Source organism: Nyctereutes procyonoides, unplaced genomic scaffold (assembly GCF_905146905.1).
Source record: "Nyctereutes procyonoides isolate TBG_1078 unplaced genomic scaffold, NYPRO_anot_genome, whole genome shotgun sequence".
NCBI classification, from domain to species: domain Eukaryota; kingdom Metazoa; phylum Chordata; class Mammalia; order Carnivora; family Canidae; genus Nyctereutes; species Nyctereutes procyonoides.
Window position 1 is genome coordinate 93,331,303 of NW_026575125.1, and position 21,411 is coordinate 93,352,713.

The following is a 21,411-nucleotide window of genomic DNA, read 5'->3' on the forward strand; positions in this document are numbered from 1 at the left end:
ATTGATTTCTAGATCCTCAATTGCCATATAGATTCTTTCCTGAAAGTGAAATATTTCAGTATGCCTGTGTGGTGGCCTCATTCTGGGTCTACTTTTCCTTTCATGAATGCCTGTATCCTTTTTCCCCAGTCTGAATCTTAGTGTTGTTCATACCCCTAAGTATAAAACCTCTGGTGAGCCAAATAAAGGGCAAATCAAAATATTTGTGTTAACAGGGTACACACTGTATTTATATGGAATTATAGAACAGGGAAAATGAATTCCCAGTGAAAATAGAACAGTGGTTGCTTCTGGGGTGGGAATGAAGAATGACTACTTCAAACAAAGAAATACAAGAGCAAATAACATGCATATTGAAGTTTTCAGGAGTGAAGTATACTAATGTCTGAAACTTATTTTAAAATGCATAAAAACATTAAGATGGGTTAATGGATGGTATGGGGGCCCAGGGCAAGTTGCCCCAAGATGGGCCACTTTGGCAAAGATTATTTCGAGTTAAAAGAAATCAAAACCTAGGAGATACAGGAAAAGCTCTCTGCCTCCCCCACAATAGCCTAAATTTACATTGGAAAGCAGAGCCCGTACCAGGAAGAGAGCTATGAACAGAGACTCCCCTTTACATAAGGAACTTACCTGCATACTAGGACAACCTTGTTTTTCCAAACATCCCCTTTCACCTTCCTGCTAATGGCCTTCTTTGTAGCCTCAGACCTCTCCTTAGTTCCTATAAGCTTCACATTGCCTCACTGTCTTTGTAGCCTCAGACCTCACTGTCTTTGGAATTTCCAGGTCTGTAGATTTATTATATGTATGCCTATAAATTTTGGTTTTCTCCTGTCAGGCTGTCTCATGACAATCTAAGTTCATTTAGAAGGATCACAGTGGGGCAGCCCGGTGGCTCAGCGGTTTAGCTCAGCCCAGGGCCTGATCCTGGAGACCTGGGATGGAGTCCCATGTCGGGGTCCCTGCATGGAGCCTGCTTCTCCCTCTGCCTGTGTCTCTGCCTCTCTCTCTCTCTCTGTCTCTCATGAATAAATAGGTAAAATCCTTTAAAAATTTTTTTTAAATAATAGAAGGATCATAGGGCAAAGGTAGGTCTTGCACCTCAACAATGAATAGAGGGATGGGTAAATGGAAAAAGAGGTATTAAAATGAACATAGCAAAAGGCTAATTGTAGAATCTAGGTGTCAAGGACATGGACATTTATGTACAATTCTATCAATTTATTTACTTGTTTAAAACAAGTAGATGGGGCAGCCTGGGTGGCTCAGTGGTTTAAGCGCCTGCCTTTGGCCCAGGGTGTGATCCTGGGGTCCCGGGATCGAGTCCCATGTCAGGCTCCCTGCATGGAGCCTGCTTCTCTCTCTGCCTCTCTCTCTCTCTCTCTCTCTCTCTCTCTCTCTCTTTCTCTCTCTCGATAAATAAATAAAATATTTAAAAAAAATAAAACAAGTAGATTCTGAGGAAGATTCCTCTAGTCAAAGTCTTGTGTCTTTTTCTGCTTCTGAGAGACAGGTCCGTGAGAACAAAGCAATGAGAGCTGTGGTAAATACTGAAACTGTCAGTGCCTTGTTTCATCCAGGCAACAAATTCATGGCAGGGCTCTGCCTATCTAGCTTAGAATTCAGAATTGAGATCACTGTTACAAGGAATGCATTAACACATTTTTATTTGAATTGAAAAATAAAAAAGTCAGACTTTAAAAAACAAAGTAAGAGATGCCTGGGTGGCTCAGTGGTTGAGCGTCTGCCTTTGGCCCAGGGCATGATTCCGGCCGGGATCCTGGGATCGAGTCCTGCATCGGGCTCCCTGCATGGAGCCTGCTTCTCCCTCTGCCTGTGTCCCTGCCTCTCTCTGTGTGTCTCTCATGAATAAATGAATTTAAAAATCTTTTTAAAAAGTCTCATTCGATTTTTTTATTTTTTGGATGAATAGGACTGACTGGCAGTTAGATTATGTAGTGGGCATTTCTATTAATTGAATAAACTGAGGCCCCTGAGTGGCTCAGTCAGGGGTAAGCATCTGCCTTTGACTCAAGTCATGATCCCAGGGTCCTGAGATAGAGTCCCACATTTGGCTCCCTGCTCAGCAAGGAGTCTGCTTCTCCTTCTGCCTGCCACTCCCCCTACTTGTGCATTCTCTTCTGTTAAATAAATAAGATCTTTAAAATATATATATATACATATATTAATTGAATAAACTAAGATCAGTAGCTCCAAAAACATATGATGAAAATATAGTTAAATCTCAAGATAAAATAGAAACTTTTATTTTAAAATACTATATTAAAAAATAAAATAAAATACTATATTGACAAGTATTTATTCAAATTAATAATATTTTAATTTTTCCAACCCTTTCCAAGTATATCAGGTTAAATAAGTGAAAAAGTATAGAGGTCTAGTTACTAGTCATCTAAAAAGCCTTTTTGGTATAATCCCTAGAAGGTAAGAAAGTGAATGACTCTAGTGAATGAGTAACAACTCCTTTTGCAAGTCAGACGGTTTGTAATTCTTTGCTTTCAACAAATTTGAAGGAAAATTTAATCAGGTAGCCAGACAATAGATCATAAAAAGACATTTCTGATAGATCACTGTGTGATTTTTGGTAAACAACTCAGAAAGAGCTCATAAATAAATTTGCTATTACAATACTATTTATATTTTCAGATTCTTACATGTTTGAACAATTTTCTCAGTGTATCTATAAAAATAAAAACAGAAATAGAACTGAAACTGAACTCTTTTTTTTCTAAGATTTTATTTATTTATTCATGAGAGACACAGAGAGAGAGGCAAACACATAGGCAGAGGGAAAAGCAGGCTCCATGCAGAAAGCCCGATGGGGGACTCGATCCCGGAATTCCGGGATCACACCTTGAGCAGACGCTCAACCGCTGAGCCACCCAGGCGTCCCAAAACTGAACTCTCATTCCAGCAACAGGTTGTATTTATCCATCCATACATGGGGAGGGGAAAAAAAATCCAGTTCATTCAAGGGTGAATTTACAATAAAATTGGACTTTTAGGTTTTCCATTCATTTATCAAGATGTATAAAAAATTTATGTTTTGAGCAATTTTATACCAATAATAACAGTTACAAATAACTCCAGCCAGAGGAATTTTTTAATAGCTAAAAATATGTTTATAGGACACTTGCTAACAAATTGTTTTATATTCCTATTTCTGCTGCAAAGTAATATGATAGGGTGATCAATAAAGTACTTTTAAGCATAAAATATATCACATTAAGATAAAATTCTATGGGGGAAGTAGAAGTGAAAAATGAATTAAAGACAAAAATAGATATAAATTTTCTGGCTATTAAAGTTTATTCATTTAATTTTCAAATGGATGACAGTGGATATCAAATCACTATGGTATTTAGATTTCACTTAAAATAATGATAGATTTGGTTTTTATGCCACCATTTATAATATATTGGAAATTACATCCTTTGTAATTATTTTAACTTATAATGAAAACATTTTTATGTCACATTAAACATGTAAAAGTGGATCCATAACTTTTCAAGATTCTTTGAGGGATATGAGAGCAAACAGCATGAAAACCGCTGGTCTACAACATCATTTCCTACCCTGTGATGAAATTATACTGTTTTGTATTTCTTTTTCTTTTAAACATTTTTTTCTTACATCAATTAACCCATTTATTATAGGTTAGCAATGTTTCAGTTGGTGGAGCTTCTACTGGTCTTTCAACAACTTCAGTCCTCTGATGGCTGACTTTACCATGACTGCAGAAGTGGTGTGATACGCTCAGGTGCCACCAGCTACGGTTTTCATGCTGGAACCACAGTGCAAGATCCCTATAGCTTGTCTTTTCATCTTGGTTTTGCCACAGAAGGAGCAAGTGTACTTGGCTTGCTGCCTTATTTCAATCTTCTTCACCATTTTCCTGAGGGAGGAGCTATAACGGGTCCTGCATTTACTCACAATTCCCACCTTTTTGGTGTTTAGCCATGTTGCCGCAAACTACATCTGAGTCCAGAGAGGAAGAGACTCTCTTGTATTTTCTTTTTTTAATTTTTAACTTATTAATTAAAATATATATTTATTTTAGAGAGAGAGGAGAAGCAGGACTGTGGGATGGGGAGGCAGACTCTCCAGGACTCTAAGGTCATGACCTGAGCCAAAAATCGAGTCAGACACCCAAATGACTGAGCCACCTAGGTGCCCCTAATTTTTTATTATTTTATTATTATTATTTATTTGTGAGAGAGCAGGAGCAGGGGAAAAGGGAGAGGGAGAAGCAGACTCTCCTGCTGAGAAGGAAGCCCAACGTGGGGCTCGATCCCAGAACCCTGAGATCATGACCTGAGTCGAAGGCACACAACTTTTTTTTTAAATTTTTATTTATTTATGATAGTCACACACAGAGAGAGAGGCAGAGACATAGGCAGAGGGAGAAGCAGGCTCCATGCACCAGGAGCCCGACGTGGGATTTGATCCCAGGTCTCCAGGATCGCGCCCTGGGCCAAAGGCAGGGGCTAAACCGCTGTGCAACCCAGGGTTCCCGAAGGCACACAACTCTTAAGTGACTGAGCCATCCAGGCACCCTCTCTTGTATTTTTTTAAAGATTTTATTTATTCATGAGAGACAAAGAAAGGCAGAGACATAGGCAGAGGGAGAAGCAGACTCCCTGTGGGGAGCCAATGTGGGACTCGATCCCAGGTCTCCAGGATCACACCCCAGGCTGCAGGCAGCACTAAACCGTAGCACCACCAGGGCTGCCCTGCATTTTCTTTAAAAATGTCAAAGTTTGGGTGCACCTGGGTGGCTTAATCAGCTAAGCATCTGACTTGGTTTCAGTTCAGGTTGTGAGGTCAGGGTCCGCTTCCCTCTCCTTCTGCCCTTCCCTGCTACCCTGTGCATTCTCTCTCTCTCTCTCTCTCTCTCTCTCGTTAAAAAAATAATAATAAAAAACTTAAAATGTCAGTTTTGCCTTTTACATTTCCTGTCTCTCATCAGCCTGGAATTGGTTTCCTCAAAACATAGCCCAGATAGACACAGCACCGGAATCAGCTGGAGACCGCGCAGAAGCTTTACATTTCCCTCAAACATGGCCTAGCTTTACTGACTGAATCACCTGAGTGGGGATTATCCAAGAATTAGCAGTGTCAAAAAGCTGTTCAGGTGATTCTGGTTCACCATGAGGTGTGGGAACCACTGGTTTATGAGGCCAAATAATTTAATGTGCTATGCAAGCTGTCAGGGACTGGATTGTATTCCCCCCAAATTCATGTTGGGGTCCTAACCCATGGGACCTCAGAATGTGACTGCATTTGGAGATAAGGCTTTTGAAGAGGTAATTAAGTTAAAATGAGGTGATTAGGGTGTGCTCTAATCCAATATGACAGATGTCTTTATTGAGGAGCGATTAGGACACAGAACCAAGAGGGAAGACCATGTAAAGACAGAGAGAAGACAGCCATCGGCAAGCCTAGAGGACAGATCTTAGACATGAACCTGCCAACACCCTGGTCTCAGACTTTAAGCCTCCAGAACTGGGACAGCCAGGGTGGCTCGGCGGTTTAACACCGCCTTCAGCCCAGAGCCTGATCCTGGAGACCTGGGATGGAGTCCCACGTTGGGCAACCTGCATGGCGTCTGCTTCTCCCTTTGCCTGTGTCTCTGCCTCTCTCTCTCTCTCTCATGAATAAATAAATAAAATCTTAAAAAAAGAAAAAGTTTTAAAAAAGCCTCCAGAACTATGAGAAAATAAATTTCCATCATGTAGGCCACCCAGCCTGTGGTATCCTGTCATAGCAGCTCGAGTAGACTGGATTTTATCTGGGCTACCTCCCTAGAGCCTCAGGTCTCTTTTCAGGCTCCATCCAACCCCCCCGTCACCACCTATCTACACCTCTGCCTTACTAGTTTTGAGACCTTGGGCAACCCAACCTATCCTCAGTTTTCTTACTTGTAAAATGGGGATAATAACACTACCTCCCTAGAGTTGCAGGATGATTAAAAGCAATCATCTATGTAACACACTGAACACAATGTGAACATAAAAAACAATAAATGATAGCGGCTCCGCCCGGACCATAAGGCATTAACTGCCATTCTCCAACTGCATATTGTGTTGTTCCCCCTCCATGAGTCAGCACATCTGCTCACATGTCTGCTTAGAATGCCTTTCTCCCACTGCGTCAGCTAGCTAACTCTTGGTTGTCCTTCAAGACTGAAATCCCTGTAGAGCCAGCTCTGATTCACTCTTCTCCCTCCCCCTCTTCTGGAGCTCTCCTCTAGATTCCCACTGCACCCTGTGCTTGCCCCTACCAAGTGAGATGCCATTGCAGGGGTTTAGGCAGAGGGGTGACCTGATCTGGCTTGAGTACCTACCATATGCCAGGCATCATTTTAGGTTCTGAGTCAAGACGAGAATAAAAAGAACACAACTTATAGGGTGATTGAGAGGATTAGGAGAGACAAAATATGCCAAGCACTGAAGACAGTGAGGCTTATGGTAAACTCTTTGTAAATGCCAACAATTATTATCTATCTCCATCCAGGACACTTCCTCGCATATATTGACATCTGTGGCCTTGGGCTCATAGTCTTCCTCCCTAAACACAAATCCCATTAGCATCCTGGGTGATGACCCCTCCAACATGCTAGCACCTCTCCTGGACCTCAATTCCTGTAGCTTTTACCTCCACCCTACTCCAGACACACCATGACCTCGATATTGTTGTCAGACTTTTGCAGACTGAATACATGGTGTACCACCATAGGAAAAGATTAAAAATCCCAGGTCGAATTTTCTGTTAGCTCGAGAGTGCGCTCTTCGGTCCCTACCCCAAACAAGCAACAAGTCTCTTCTGTATGACTGAGTCCTGGAAGATAAAGAAAAAGGAGAAAGGGAAGGCTGGCTGGAGGTGCTAGTTTTATGGGCACCAGATAAGGGCAAGCACCTTTATGACTGCTCAAAGAGAGGAAATTATAATTGCAGTCTTTCTGGCAGCAAGGAGGGAGAGGTTAGCAATCAAGACACCCAAGCAAAAGTCAGGAGATTGAGGGGCAGGTGCTGCTGATAGACACTATTCAGCATGAACGACCTTCACAGAGGCTGTTCTCTGTTGATGAGTCAAGAGTAATCCTATGCAGGCGTGTACCCCTTCCTGCCAGAAGGTATATAGCTCTGAGGGCAATGTCTGGAGATCAGGGCTCACCCCGCCTTCCTTCACCCAAAACAACTCTGCTCTTAACTTAGTTGGGCTTTCACTTTACAACTGTATTTGCATAAGGTGTTACAGTGTTAAACCTTGGCTGTTCTTCTCAGCAGATATCTACATATGTTACTTTCCACAGAATCCACCTGCCATCGAGGTGTGGCAACCATTCTCAAAATTCTTCTCTCCTTATCTACATCTCATCACTTTTAGCCTCTACAGATTTGTTCTTTTTCCTATTCAAGGTTAATGCCACTACTCATGCTTGATTCCATCTCTTATTTCTGCTGGGTCTTTATGCTATCAGGTTTCCTTTCTCCACATTAAATTGCCGTTTGGAGTATTTGGCAATGGCTTGACATTGGCAATTCCATATAGTTCAAGCTAACATGCCTTTATTCTTTTCCTCTCTAAATAATCCTTCTCCTCAACCAAAAACAATTACAACAAAGCATCCTTATATAGACAAGAGTAACCTCTTTGTAGATTGTGTTTTTCTAACTTCAAACTTCCGTGTGTCCAGTCATATAAAACCTAAATATCATACCCCAGCTATGTCTGCTTTTGCTGTTCACATTTCCCAACTGACAATTCACCTAACAAGTATTTAGCAAGGGTCTGGCATGTTTATGAAATTTTTAAAAAGATTTTTATTTATTTATTCATGAGAGACACACACAGAGAGAGAGGCAGAGGCAAAGGGAGAAGCAGGCTCCATGAAGGGAGCCTGATGTGGGACTCAATCCCAGGACTGAGGGATCATGACCAGAGCCGAAGGCAGATGCTCAACTGCTGAGCCACCCAGGAGTCCCTGTTTATGAAATTTTTATTCACTCATTCAACAAATATCTTCTGAGTATCACACTGCCAGACATTGTTCTAAGTACTTGGGACAGATCAGTGAACGAAATAAAAATTCCTGTCCTCTTGGAGCTTATAGTCTAGTACGGGTTGGAAGGAGGAGACATATAATAAACAAACATGGGGCAACTGGGCAGCTCAGTGGTTGAACATCTTCCTTTGGCTCAGGTCATGATCCCGGGGTCCTGGGATCGAGTCCTGCATCAGGCTCTCCACAGGGAGCCTGCTTCTCCATCTGCCTATGTCTCTGCCTTTATCTCTGTGTCTTTCATGAATAAAGAAATAAAATCTTGGGATGCCTGGGTGGCTTAGTGGTTTAGCACCTGCCTTCAGCCCAGGGCATGATCTTGGAGTCTCAGGATCGAGTCCCATGTCAGGCTCCCTGCATGGAGCCTACTTCTCTCTCTGCTTGTGTCTCTGCCTCTCTTTCTCTGTGTCTCTCTCATAAATAAATAAATAACATCTTAAAAAGGGAAAAGGATACTCCTTAAAAAAATCTTCAAAAATAAACAAACACGATAAAGAAAATAACCATATAGCATGCTACAAAGTAATAGATACCATGGCGGGGCAGGGTAGGCAGAGCAGGGAAGGGAGATTGAGAGTGTTATGAGAGAAATTGTAATTTCAAATATGGTAGTCATGGTAGGCCTTATTGAGAAGGTGACGATTAAGCAAAGACTTGAAGGAGCTGAAGGACAAGCCATGGATATATTTGGGGGAAATATTCCAGGCAGAGTGAACAGCAAGTGCAAAGGCCCTGAGGCAGGAAAGCTAAAGGAACAAGGGGTAAGAATAGTAAGAGATGAAGACATTGAGGTATGAAGGACTCTGATTGTGTAGAGCCCTTGTATTAGTTATTTACTGTTGGGTAACAAATTGCCCTAAAATTTAGCTACTTAATGGGTACCTGGCTGGCTCAGTTGGTGGAACATATGACTCTTGATCTCAGGGTCATGAGTTTGAGTCTCACAATGGGTGCGGAAATTACATATAAAAATAAAAACAAGTAGGGCACTCCCGGTGGCACAGCGGTTTAGCGCCGCCTGCAGCCCGGGGTCTGATCCTGGAGACCCAGGATCGAGTCCCGCGTCAGGCTCCCTGCATGGAGTCCGCTTCTCCCTCTGCCTGTGTCTCTGCCTCTCAGTCTCTATCTCTCTCTGAATAAATAAATTTAAAAAATGCTTATTAAAAAAAGAAATAAAAAAATAAAAACAAGTAAGTAAAATTTAGCTATTTAAAACAGCAATACACAGGAATTCAAGAGGGTTTTGGCTGGGTGTTTCTGGCTTTGGGTTTCAAGAGGTTGCAGTCATTGGAAGTGTGGGTCTGAAGAATCCTCTTCCAAGGTGGCTCACTCATGTGGTTGACAAGTTGGTGTTTGGTGGTGGGAGGGGAGGAGGAGATGTGAAGAAGGGGCAGCCTCAGTTTTTCCCTGTGTGGGCCTCTCATGATGCTTGAGTATCCCCATGACATATCAGCTGGCTTCCTACAGAGCAACCAATCCAAGACAGAGCAAGGCAGAAATCACAATGCCTTTTAGGACCTAGGCTTTTAAATCATATGCTATCACTTCCACAGCATTCTATTAGTTTACACGGGTCAGCTCTAGTTCATTGTAGCCAAGGGCATGAAGAGCAAGAGGTGAAGATCACTAGAGATCGTGTTGGTGGCTGGCCACGAAAGCCTTTGTAGGCCATTATACACCTGTGGCTTTTTTCTGAGTGAAATGGAGAGCCACTGAAGGGATTTGAGCAGATAAATGACAATGATCTGGCTTATTAGGACAACTCTGGCTGCTGTGTAAATACACTGGAGACAGGCAAGGAGGTAAGCTGGAAGACCAGAGAGGAAGCTAAAGTATAAGAGAGAGACAGACTAGGGTCATAGTGGTGTTAATGAGAATTGGTGATACTGTGGATATATTTTGAAAATTGAGATGGACAGGATTTGCTGAGAATTGGATAAGGGATGGAGGGGGTGGATTAAAGATGACTCCAAGAGTTTTGGAGGAATTACAAAAAAGAGTTAAGACACACATTTTACCATAAATGAACTTAAAATATAGGTGAGATAAGACATGTACACAAACAGCTATACAACATGGCAGAAAGCACTATGTTCCATAACAAAGGCATAGATTAAAGTGCCAAGTAAGATGAAAAAGTTCTGGAGGTGGATGTTGAAGGTACTCAATGCCACTGATCTGTATACTTAAAAAATGGCTCAAATGGTAAATTGTATGTAATATACTCTCTTTTTTCTAATGATCTGTATGCCCAACAACAGGGCTGGAACTCACCACTGAGATCAAGAGACGCATTTTCCACTGAGCCAGCCAAACACCCCTATGTTATACACATTTAATTACAGCTTTTAAAAGGTGCTAACAAAACTAAAAACAAAAATTCAAGTGCCAAGAGAGTTCAGAGGAGGAAGAAGGTATCAGAGAAGGCGTTGAGTAAGGGCAGTCCTTCTTCCTAGGCACAGGGAGCTATTTGAGTAAGTGAATGGAAGGCAGGAAAGCTGGGAAAGGGCAGTAACTGTACTTCTATGGTTAGCAGTTCTGTTTTGTTAGAAGATAGGTCGTGTGTACTAAAACTGCAGTTGATGACTGATGTCAGCCTTCAGTGACCGGCTCAAGTGACCTCAAGGAAGAATCAAAAACAGGAAGAACCGGAAAACCAATTAAGCATAGACACGCAAGCAATATTTTTAAACAATTAGATATGATAGAAACGTAACGTATTAAGATGACCTTAGGGTCTTTCTCGACTCTATGTGGAAATCAATAAACTGTAACTTTTACAACCGTAACAAATTATACCTTTTGATGTGCAAGTATTTGGACAGCTGCTTGCAAGCAGGCATACCCTTTGCCCCTTTTGTATATATAATCCCGGGGAGCTACGAAGCCTTGGAGCCAGTCTTTAGAGCAATCCGGAAGCTTGTTTTCCCAGGCTATCATTCTCAGTAAGACAACGAATAAAGCATTTACTAACCTACTTTAAGGATGGTTTTCTTTCAGTTGACAGTACGGAGCCCAAGGGAAAAGTGAACAGAAAGCTAAGGAGTTTTAACATAATCCGGGAAAGTAGCGTTGAAGGGTTTAGGTCACATTGCCTTGTGCAGTCGGTACTGCAGGGTGCCACCAGTCCTAGGGATAGAGAGGCAAGTCAGGAGACCAAGTAATGGTCAGGCACATCTGGAATCGGAAGATCTGGGTTTGAATCACCGTTCCAGCTCCCACACATACCAGCAGTGTGACTTTGGGCAAGCCATGTAAACTCTCTAAACCTCAGTTTCTTCATGTAAAATGGAAATAATGGTAGTTACATATTTCATAACATTGCTGTGAGAATTATTTTTTTAAAGATCATTATTTATTCATGAGAGACACATACAGAGAGAGAGAGAGAGAGAGGCAGAGACATAGGCAGAGGGAGAGACAGGCTGTCTGCGAGGAGCCCGACGTGGGACTCAATCCCAGGACCCCAGGATCACGACCTGAGCCAAAGGCAGATGCTCAACCACTGAACCACCCAGGTGTCCCAATTATTTTTTAAGATTTTTACTTATTTATTAATGAGACACACACAGAGAGAGGCAGAGACACAGGCAGAGGGAGAAGCAGGCTCCATGCAGGAAGCCTGATGCGGGACTCAATCCCAGGACTCCGGGATCACGCCCTGAGCCAAAGGCAGACGCTCAACTGCTGAGCCACCCAGGTGTCCCTGCTGTGAGAATTAAATAACTGTTTGCTTGCAATTACTATTACCCAATGTCAGATGTGAGATTCTCAGAGCTATGACAGTAAAAGAGGATCGGAGGGGTAATATTTAGCAAAAGCCTAAAAACCAAAGAGAAGTCTCTTCTCTCCTCTCTCCAAATTCCCTTCTCAAGAAGGGAAGCATCATTTGAGGATGCAGGTGATACTTAGAATCTTCCTCTTGATATGAAACACTCTCATTCAGAATCTCTCATGTCACTACACTAGCATATAAGGGAGCCTAAGTCTGTGAAACAAAATTCATTTGGCAACCTTACAGCATATTTGAAATAAATCCAGGATATGATCAGCATATCATGTCCCAGATTTCCGGTTTCCCTGCCTCCTGCCCTCTTTCCTATTCATTTTCCCTTTATCTCTCAATCCCCATCCTGTTCCAACTGAATGTCCTTTTCCTTTTATCCATTCCATCTAGGGCACGGACCGTATTCTAATCTCAGTTCCTTCCCTCATTTATTAGCTGCATGCTAATGGAGGGCCTTTTTTTGTGTATATATATATATATATATATATTTTGGAGTTCGATTTGCCAACACATAGCATAATATCCAGTGCTCATCCCGTCAAGTGCCCTGTGACCCCAACCCCCCGCCCACCTCCCCTTCCACTACCTCTTGTTCGTTTCCCAGAGTTAGGAGTCTCTCATGTTCTCTCACCCATGGAGGGACTTTTCTTCTCTGGGCCTCAATTTCCTCTGTAAAATGGGTTTAATGAGAGAGGGCCTATGTTACAGGGTTGTCAAAATCACAACAAAGAACGCATCCTATGCCTCACACAGTGCTTGGTCGGTAGTGAGAACTCAACTTGTTCGCTCTCTTTCCATCCGTAACTTTACCTCTACCCCCCTGCTGCTCAACACCAAAGCCCAGCAGGTGAAAGCCGTGGGAAAAAACACCTCGAGGTTGAAGAGGAAACCTTCGAGCTGGGGGCGGGGACTGCGAGGTACCCACTGCGCAGGCGCGCCCGCTGGGTCAGGTTCTGGCTTCCAGCCGGGGGGTGGGGGTTGGGGGGAGAGGGCTTCGATTGTCCGGGCTGCCCCCTTCCGGCCCTGGGAAGTGGCGGGACCTTGGCTGCGCCCTGGGAGGGCTCAGCTCTAATCCAGGACGCCGGGGCCCAAGGGTAAGTTCGAAAATGGCGGAGGGGGAAGAAGGAGGGGCCTTACAGGGCGGGAGGCTGGCCCCGGGCGGGGACGGTAGAAAGGAGCTTGCGGCGGCGCGGGGGGGCCCTTGGCGCGGTCGGGGCCTGAGACTGACCGACCGCGGCCGGAGTCTGTGTGAGGCCCTGTCGTGGACGCACCTCGGGTTCCCCGGCTCGGGGCTCCTCCGGGCGACGGGCGGGCTGGTGGGTGCGCCTGAGGGAGACGGAGAGACTTCCGTTTCCTTCTAGGCTGGGGCCCGGCCGCACAGCGGAGTTGGCATTTCCAGATTGGGGCTCGGGCCGCCCCTCCTCCAGGACCCTCCCCTCCGGACCGCGCAGGGCGCCGCGGGCGATCCGGGCTGGCTCTCCTGGCGCGGTGGGTACTGCCTGTACGGGCTTCCTCCTCCTCCTCCTCCTCCTCCTCCTCCTCCTCCTCCTCCTCCTCCTCCTCTCCTCCTCTCCTCCTCCCCCCTCCCGCGGGCCCCGGCGCTGCGGGAAGGGGCGGGAAGGCCGCCCCTGTGCGGCGCGGGTGGCCCAGCCGGGGCTCCTTGCCGGGGTTCCCGGGAGCACCGAAAGAAGGCGTGGGTGGGGGCGTGGGTGGCTGGCTGGCTTCGGGCTTGCCCGGTGCCTTCTTAAACCCGGTAACCTTTAAGGTAAATCGAGTCAACTTCTTTTTTTTTTTGATGATCAAAGGGACCGCCCCCTCCCACCCCCCAGTTTGGTGCGTGTGGCAGGTATGGAGCTGGGTGGAGTGTGCCTGGCGAGGGCACGTGAAGCAGAAAGAATAGGAGCCAAAGAGCTTCCGGAAGAGGAAATTAGCTAGTAATTCTTTCCAATCTTTGCTGTCCTAGTCACTTCCCCAGCACATTCTGTGAGTAAAACAAAATTCAGTCTAACTTTCAGTTTCATTATTTTAACTCCATAATATACTTAATTGTTTTTGATAGGAAGGGGGTGGCTATTGCTGAAACTAAACAGCCCCTTCCACCTCCAAAAAAAGAAAAAGGTCAATCAGAGCTTCGTAAAAATCTGTCCGATTTTAATAATCTGCTACTTGCCTTCAAATGTAATTATATCACTAGGTCTGTCACCCTATGCCTTATACTCATTGATGCATAGAAATATACTTTTGTAAGACTAGAGGTTGCTGTACTGTTCTTTTTTTCCCCTTTTTTTACTTCGAATTTCTTACAACCAGTTCAAGAGAACACGATTACAGCCAGCCATCTTAGAACTCTAACATTTTAGAGTTGGAAGAGATCTTAGTCCAATCCTCTTATTTTGCAAAAGCAGAAACTAAGGCACAAGAAGATTCGTGGCTTGCCTAAGGCTACTCAACTACTTACGTTAGTACCCAGCTTGTCTGGCTCTTCGCTCACTGCTCTTTCTGAGCAACTGCTGTGCATAGCCTCCAAGCAAGAAAATTAAATGTTCCACTCACCGCACACTTGAAGCCTATACTACTTTGTATCATACAACTGCAACTACCTTCCATGTATTTAACATGTTTATTGAAACCAATGCTTGAGATATTTTCCCCTGTCATTCAAGAAGTGGCAACAGTTTAGGTTAATAAGATTTATGCACACATGCATATATGCATATTTGAATATGCTCAGAGAATTTCTGGAAGGATACACCAGAAAAGTGTGAACAGTGCCTACTTAATAGAGGGATGGAGAGGAATATGATGCTTTTTAATTTGCACTTCACATATGGCCTAATGTACTGTTTGAATTTTTACCATAAACAAGTATTGATTTTAGAATTAAAAATAGCTTTTAAAATTCACACACCTACATGTATATCAACATAAGTATTTATCAATGGTATGTAAATACATATATGCATTTACATATCAGTGGTTTGTATTGTAAAATCCACTGTGGCTTCTGTCAGCCCAGCTGGCAAAGCAGGCCTGATTATCAGATGCTCACATTTCTTGTTTTCTCTTATGGCACCTAGTATAAGACGGTAAAAAGAATATATGTTATTAATCTTTATAGAATTTTAGAAAATGTGCTAAACTTTTTATTATCAAATAATATAGCAAGCCATAACATTCAAGATACACAGTGTGATGCAATGAAAAAATCTGAATGTAGAATCTTTGTGGATAAGAATCATTTTAAAAAATTAAGATTGGAAGGGTCCCTGGTGATAAGTACTTCAACTCTTTTCTTTTTATGAATAGGCTAACTAGGACTCAAAAGAGAAAAAGTGAATTACCCAAGATTATATATCTAATTATTAGCAGAGCTTGGACTAAGGTCTAGGTCCTGGTCCAGTACCCTTTGTGCTACATTTGTACTTTATTGCTTTATAGTGCATTCAGTGACTCCCAACTAGGCAGGAAAAGTTATCCTGGCTAAAGGTAAGGACCATTTCAGTAGATAAGAATATTGTTAGTAACATCCCAATTAATTTGTATACTGCTTGAAATATTTGACTAACATAAATATTCCCCTTACATTTGGTCATAAACATTAATTTGTTTAATAAATTCTTTGTTTATATTGTAAATGCCTACCCCAAGTATGAGATTATGATATTTTACTGTTTTTGTTTGTTCTAATACTTAAAAGTCTGGTAGCTAGTGCTAAGGTGAGGGGGGAAAAGTTATGCTTTATAAAAGAGACATTTTATTGAGTGCCTACTATATGGCAGAGATTATACTATGTGGTGTAGGGTTTGAAAGACAAATATGGCAAAGTAGATGTCCTTGTTCTCCTGAGGCTGGGAGATTATCATGAGCTGTCAAATCTCAAGCTTTATCTGTGTTCTAATCTGGTAATAGTATTATAAAATGTAATCTGTAGCACTGTTTAAGGTCATCGTGAATAAATTTAAGGAGACAAAAACAGTAGTGGTAAAATAAATTGATATTGAACACAGTCTTTTTTTTTTTTTGACTCAAGGGAAAACAGGTATTTATTGCTCACAAAATTTAAGTCTCAGGCTTCCAGCTCTTTACCAGTTCTTCCAGTGCAATTCCTGGTGAACAGATAGTATTTTTGTCTTAGAGGTCATGTGGTACAGTGGGAAGAGCCCTGGATTTGATGCCTGGGTTCTTGTCTTGGCTTCGTTTCCAATTAGCTCTGAGATTGTGAGCAAGTCATTTAAACACCTCAATGCCTACATATTTCTATTTTTTTATGACTTTTTATGAATTAAATATCCCGTTTAATTCAAAACATTATTTTGGGGTATTTTAAGTTACAAAATAAATATGTTTTTAGAAGGTTATGAAATTCAGAATACTATAACAGAATAAGTATAATTCACATTCTTTTATATTTACTTTTATCATTTAGGTTCATATTGTACGTAGATTGCTGTAATTCTTTTTTCTCATTCTATATTGAACATTTCCTATGTCATGAAAAGTCTTTTAAAATGTAGGTTTTATTTATCTTGCATATTCTTTTTTTAAAGATTTATTTATTTGAGAGGGACAGAGAAAGCATGACTGAGGGGAGGGACAGAAAGAGAAAGAGACAAAGAGACTCCGTGCTGAGTGATTACCCGGATGTGGGAGCTCAATTCCAGGACCCCTGAGATATGACCCGAGTAGAAGTCAGGTGCCCTGGAAGAGGGAGTCTTAAGCAGACTCTGTGCTGAGCAGGGAGCCTGGTGTGCCCGATCTCACAACCCTGAGATCACAACCTGAACCAAGAGTTGGACACTTCTCTCACTGCCACCCAAGCGCCCCATATGCTGCATATTATTCTATGCCCTGGTTCCTTCATTTTATAAAGTAACAGGCTTGGGTTAGTTGATTCCAAAGATTCAAAATCCATTGTGATAGTTTTTTTTATGACTGATTATCTCAGATTCTATCAAGGAAAAAATTCCCACATGACAATCCAAAATCTGTTTGGAATAAATGTTGCAAACAAAATGATAAAAAGAATAAGGTGGAGATATAAACCTTAATTTGTGGATTATACTTACATTTATTTTTTTCCGCCTTTATGATTTGAATGCTTTATTTTAAAATTTCACATGCTAAGTACTTGAATTTCAATTTTTGTTGGCAATGTGAATGAGATCTGTGTCACTACTGTGTTGAAAGCTAGCCTGTTTTATTTGTAGGGTGGGTGTAGAATAAATTGAAGAGGGAAAAACTAGGCTTCTGGGGTTTAACATTCTGGGATTACCATAGCATAGAAGAGAGAAAATTAGTGGAAGCTAAGAAGGGTTCAATAACTTGCTCAAGGTCCAAATAGCTAATAAGTTGCAGGGGTAGGATTTGAATTCAGATTTCTTTGATTGCAGTAGTCCTGCTTTTCTTTCATTGCGTGCTATTTTTCAGAAGATCTCTTAGACGGGTTTTTGATGGTATTGCTTTGATCAAAATTGATTAAGGAGCTAAGTTGAGAAATACGGAGATAGCACTTAGAAATACGGTTTTCAGTTTGAGACAATCCAAACAACACACCTTGAGCACCTTCTGCTTTAAGCCAAGTTCTTTTTTTGTTTTTAAGATTTTATTTATTTATTCATGAGAGACACACAGAGAGAGAGAGGCAAAGACACAGGCAGAGGGAGAAGCAGTCTCCATGCAGGGAGCCCGATGTGGGACTCGATCCCAGGACTCCGGGATCACGCCCTGGGCCAAAGGCAGACACTCAACTGCTGAGCCACCCAGGCGTCCTGAGCCAAGTTCTAACATAACTGTATTAACAGTGGCTGGCATGTATAAATAGGTGCCTGGTAAAAAAAAAATTATTGACTGAGGGGCACCTGGGTGGTGCAGTTGGTTGAGCATCCAACTTTTGGTTTTGGTTCAGGTTGTGGGATTGAGCCCCACGTTGGGCTCTGTGCTCATGTGGAGTCTGCTTAAGTTTCCCTCTCCCTCTCCCTTTGCCCCTCTCCCTCCACCCCCCCACCTATCTCTCTCAAATAAATCTTTTAAGAAAATTGTTGACTGAATGTCTCTACTTGTTATACAGGAATGTATTAGACGAAGAAGGAAAAACTAAAATTTCTAAGGCCTTCCAGATAATTCCAAATAAAGGACTTCCTCTACTCTGAGAAATTAACCAAAGCAGTTGTTGATTACTGTATCTACCATAAAAACTTGAGGCCAAACATATGAGTTAATGTTTTATGTGCTCTGATTATACTTAATAGTAGGTTGTCCTTTTTGTGATAAAAGGATATTTTATGTAATTTTGTAGGACTTGGCATGGACTTTTATTGTTAACTATGGTATCATTGTAGCTCTGATATTTTGATACGTTTTGGAATTTAATTTGGTATATTGGTATCCAATCTTTGTTAAGTATACATGTGATTCACTTACTGCATGATCTGCTTTAAAAAAAATTTTTTTTTAAGATTTATTCATGAGAGAGAGAGGCAAAGACACAGGCAGAGGGAGGAGCAGGCTCCCCACAGGGAGCCGGATGTGAGACTTGATCCCGGATCCTGGGATCAAGCCTTGAGCTGAAGTCAGACACTCAATCACTGAGCCACCCAGGCGCCTCCCCCCACCCCCCAAAAAAGTCTGTCTCGAGACAGACTGGAGTGGGGAGGAGGGGCAGGCGCAGAGGGAGGGGGAGAAGTAGTCTCCCTGCTGAGCAGGAAGCCTGTGGGCTCCAGATCACAGAACCATGAGATCATGACCTGAGCCACCCAGGTGCCCCCATGATCTGCTTTTATTTTTAAGGATATGGTTCATGGTGAAAACTGAGGTTTACCTGTACAGACTGGGAATAGCTTGAACTCAGATGATCAGAGGTTGAATTGCATGAGTTAAGGCTGATTTCCTAAACTGGGCAAAGCTGATACCACTGTACATTCCCTGGAATCTATAAATACTGACATGTGGTTTGAACTTTTATATTTACCCTTATGACAATTTTGTTGGCCTCACAACACAGGCCTTTCATATATATAATCACATACTGGTATGTGATTTTACTTTTCAATGGCTCCTGCTAATTTTTCAAGCCTTGAAAGGGCAAGGAGCTGACATTTTTTGCTACCTCACCAGACTAACTCTTCTGCCAGTAATTCTTAGAGTAATTTCCTTAGACCTATATTGGTCATAATCACCGGGTTTGACTTCTGACTGTCATTTACCGTATGATCTTTGATGAGTAACAGAAAACCACAGTTTCCCCATATTTCAAATAGCGGCTATGATATGTTTCTTAGGTTAAATTAAATACCACATGTGAAAACATCCTAATTGTAAATCACATATGTATTTTAGTTATTAGAGGTAACATGGTGAAAAAAAAAGGGATAGGCTGTGGAATCACGCAAGCTCATGTTGAATTTTTGACCTACTACTAAATGGGATGACATTTTTTAGTTTCCATTCAGCATGTTGTAGTAGGTTAGAATATTTATGTATAGCTAAAATGGTTGCATGGAGGAAAATTAAAATTAGTTTGTAGATAGTTTAGAACACGGGGGCACTCATTAAATATGTGGTACTGTTTTAATTTGGCTCGGAGTCACTTATTATGGCAATTTCCTTTACTTGGTGTCGTTTTTATTCAAACCCAAAGAGAAGACAAACCTAAATGTATATATGCAGCAGAGTGGCTTTCAGGTAGAACTACCTATTTTTACTAGAGAAAAAGAAAAGTTGTTGGCTTTTATCAAGAACTTGTTTCAGCACTTGAGATCTCAACATGATCATGGAAGACTACTTAATTCTGAGAAATATCTAGGGTAGATATTACCCATTCACTGAGTCATCTATTAAAGAACTTTGGTTGGGGATCCCTGGGTGGCTCAGCGGTTTAGCATCTGCCTTCAGCTCAGGGCCTGATCCTGGAGACAAAACAAATATATTTTTTTAAAAGAAAGAACTTTGGCATGGCACTTGGAGAACCATCTGATTTTTAAGTACTGCAATCCCCATCACTCTGTCAGGATAAGTTATCTGGGTAAGTATCAGATAGAATAAGTTCTAGTTCTGTGCTACTCATTAGCTCTATGGTCTTAGGCAAATCATAACATCCTTATGCTTTCGTTTCCTTATCTTCAAAATGGAAGAGTGATTTCTATTATTCTGTCAGCATAAATACAGTCAGTTATGGTGAACACGTTTTGCTTGTGGGTGTCTACAAAATATTCTACTTTACGTGTACTTGATTCAAAACTGCCCTTTTGTAAAAATTAGGGAAATTTAAAAAAATATTTATTTATTCATGAGAGACACAGAGAGAGAGGCAGGGACGTAGGCAGAGGACGAAGCAGGCTCCATGCAGAAAGCCCGATGTGGGACTTGAACCCAGGACCCCGGGGTTACACCCTGAGCCGAAGGCAGATGCTCAACCTCTGAGCCACCCACGCATCCCTAAATAAGGACATTTTTAAGTAAAGATTACAGGCAACTCTTCTTCTTACCAGGCCCCAAATTAATTGATTATTTTTATAAGGCAGTAAGTGAATAGTTCAGAACTCCAGCAATAGGCATCCCTCAGACGTTTCAACATAGTCCTTTCACTTTCAAGTCAAGTCAACAATAAGTAGCAATCAGATATTACCTGTGTTTCTCAGCCCTCTCTGCTGGTGATTTACTGCCACTGAGCAGAGGACCAAAAGACTGGGCATCCACTGTGGACATGACTTGATTACTGCTTTTATTTCTGGGAGTTGACCTGTATCTCTTTTTCTTAACCTAATGATTGTTGACATCAATTTACAATTTCATCTTTCTCGTTGTGGTGGCTAGGAGTTAGTAATCTAACAGTAATATTACAAATCAGCAAGCTGGCAAAAATTCTCACCATAGGTAAAAACATAAGAACCAAGGATATATCCTTTCCTCTGCAAATTATAAGAATGATCTTTTGTGAATTAAAAGTCAAAACCTTGCAATACCTGGCCTTGCTATTGATAGTTTACTGTACTAATGTGTTCACAGATGAAGAAAGCATTGTCACCTGGCATATAGCCAAATAAAACCCCCAATCTGCTGGGCAGGATTGTACAAGGGACCTGACTAATCAAGAGCCCAACTGCTTTTTTTTCTTTTGATTAGAATCTAATATATTTACTGGATTAAATTTAGAAAATTAAGAAAAGCACAAAGAAGAAAATAAAACTCAATAATCCTACTGCCGGGAGATAACCACAGTAGAATTTTGATGTATAATTTAGCCTGTCTTTATATATCTGTATTTTTCGTAATTAGGATTTTACTGCACAGTATTTTATTTTATTTTTTATTTTTTTTAAGATTTTATTGGGGCAGCCCCGGTGGCTCAGCGGTTTGGCGCTGCCTGCAGCCCAGGGCGTGATTCTGGAGACCTGGGATCGAGTCCCACATCGGGCTCCCTACATGGTGCCTGCTTCTCCCTCTGCCTGTGTCTCTGCCTCTCTCTCTCTAGCTGTGTCTCTATGAATAAATAAATAAAATCTTTAAAAATAAATAAATAAATAAAGATTTTATTTAT

The 21,411-nt window shown here is 41.9% G+C and overlaps 2 protein-coding genes and 1 pseudogene across 6 annotated transcripts in view; 1 reads left to right on the plus strand and 2 right to left on the minus strand.

Annotated features, from left to right (window-relative positions):
* LOC129518060 (uncharacterized) overlaps positions 1-20,579 on the minus strand; it is a 39,308-nt gene extending 18,729 nt beyond the window's left edge. The window contains exons 1-3 of the mRNA XM_055338103.1: positions 20,500-20,579; positions 13,148-13,371; positions 12,463-12,545 (exon numbers count right to left, since the gene is read on the minus strand). Of these exons, the coding sequence (XP_055194078.1) occupies positions 12,463-12,545; positions 13,148-13,371; positions 20,500-20,579 (387 nt within the window). The remainder of the gene's footprint in view (positions 1-12,462; positions 12,546-13,147; positions 13,372-20,499) is intronic.
* LOC129517704 (60S ribosomal protein L37a-like) lies at positions 3,612-3,992 on the minus strand (annotated as a pseudogene).
* XIAP (X-linked inhibitor of apoptosis) overlaps positions 12,921-21,411 on the plus strand; it is a 50,377-nt gene continuing 41,886 nt past the window's right edge. Inside the window, exon 1 of one of the 5 annotated variants that reach the window (XM_055337687.1) lies at positions 12,921-12,970. The gene's annotated coding sequence lies outside the window, so the exon portion shown is untranslated. Of the gene's footprint in view, positions 12,971-13,075; positions 13,365-13,622; positions 13,642-13,681; positions 13,860-21,411 lie in introns of those variants that run through there. The other 4 variants (XM_055337685.1, XM_055337684.1, XM_055337688.1 and 1 more) reach the window with 4 other exon arrangements.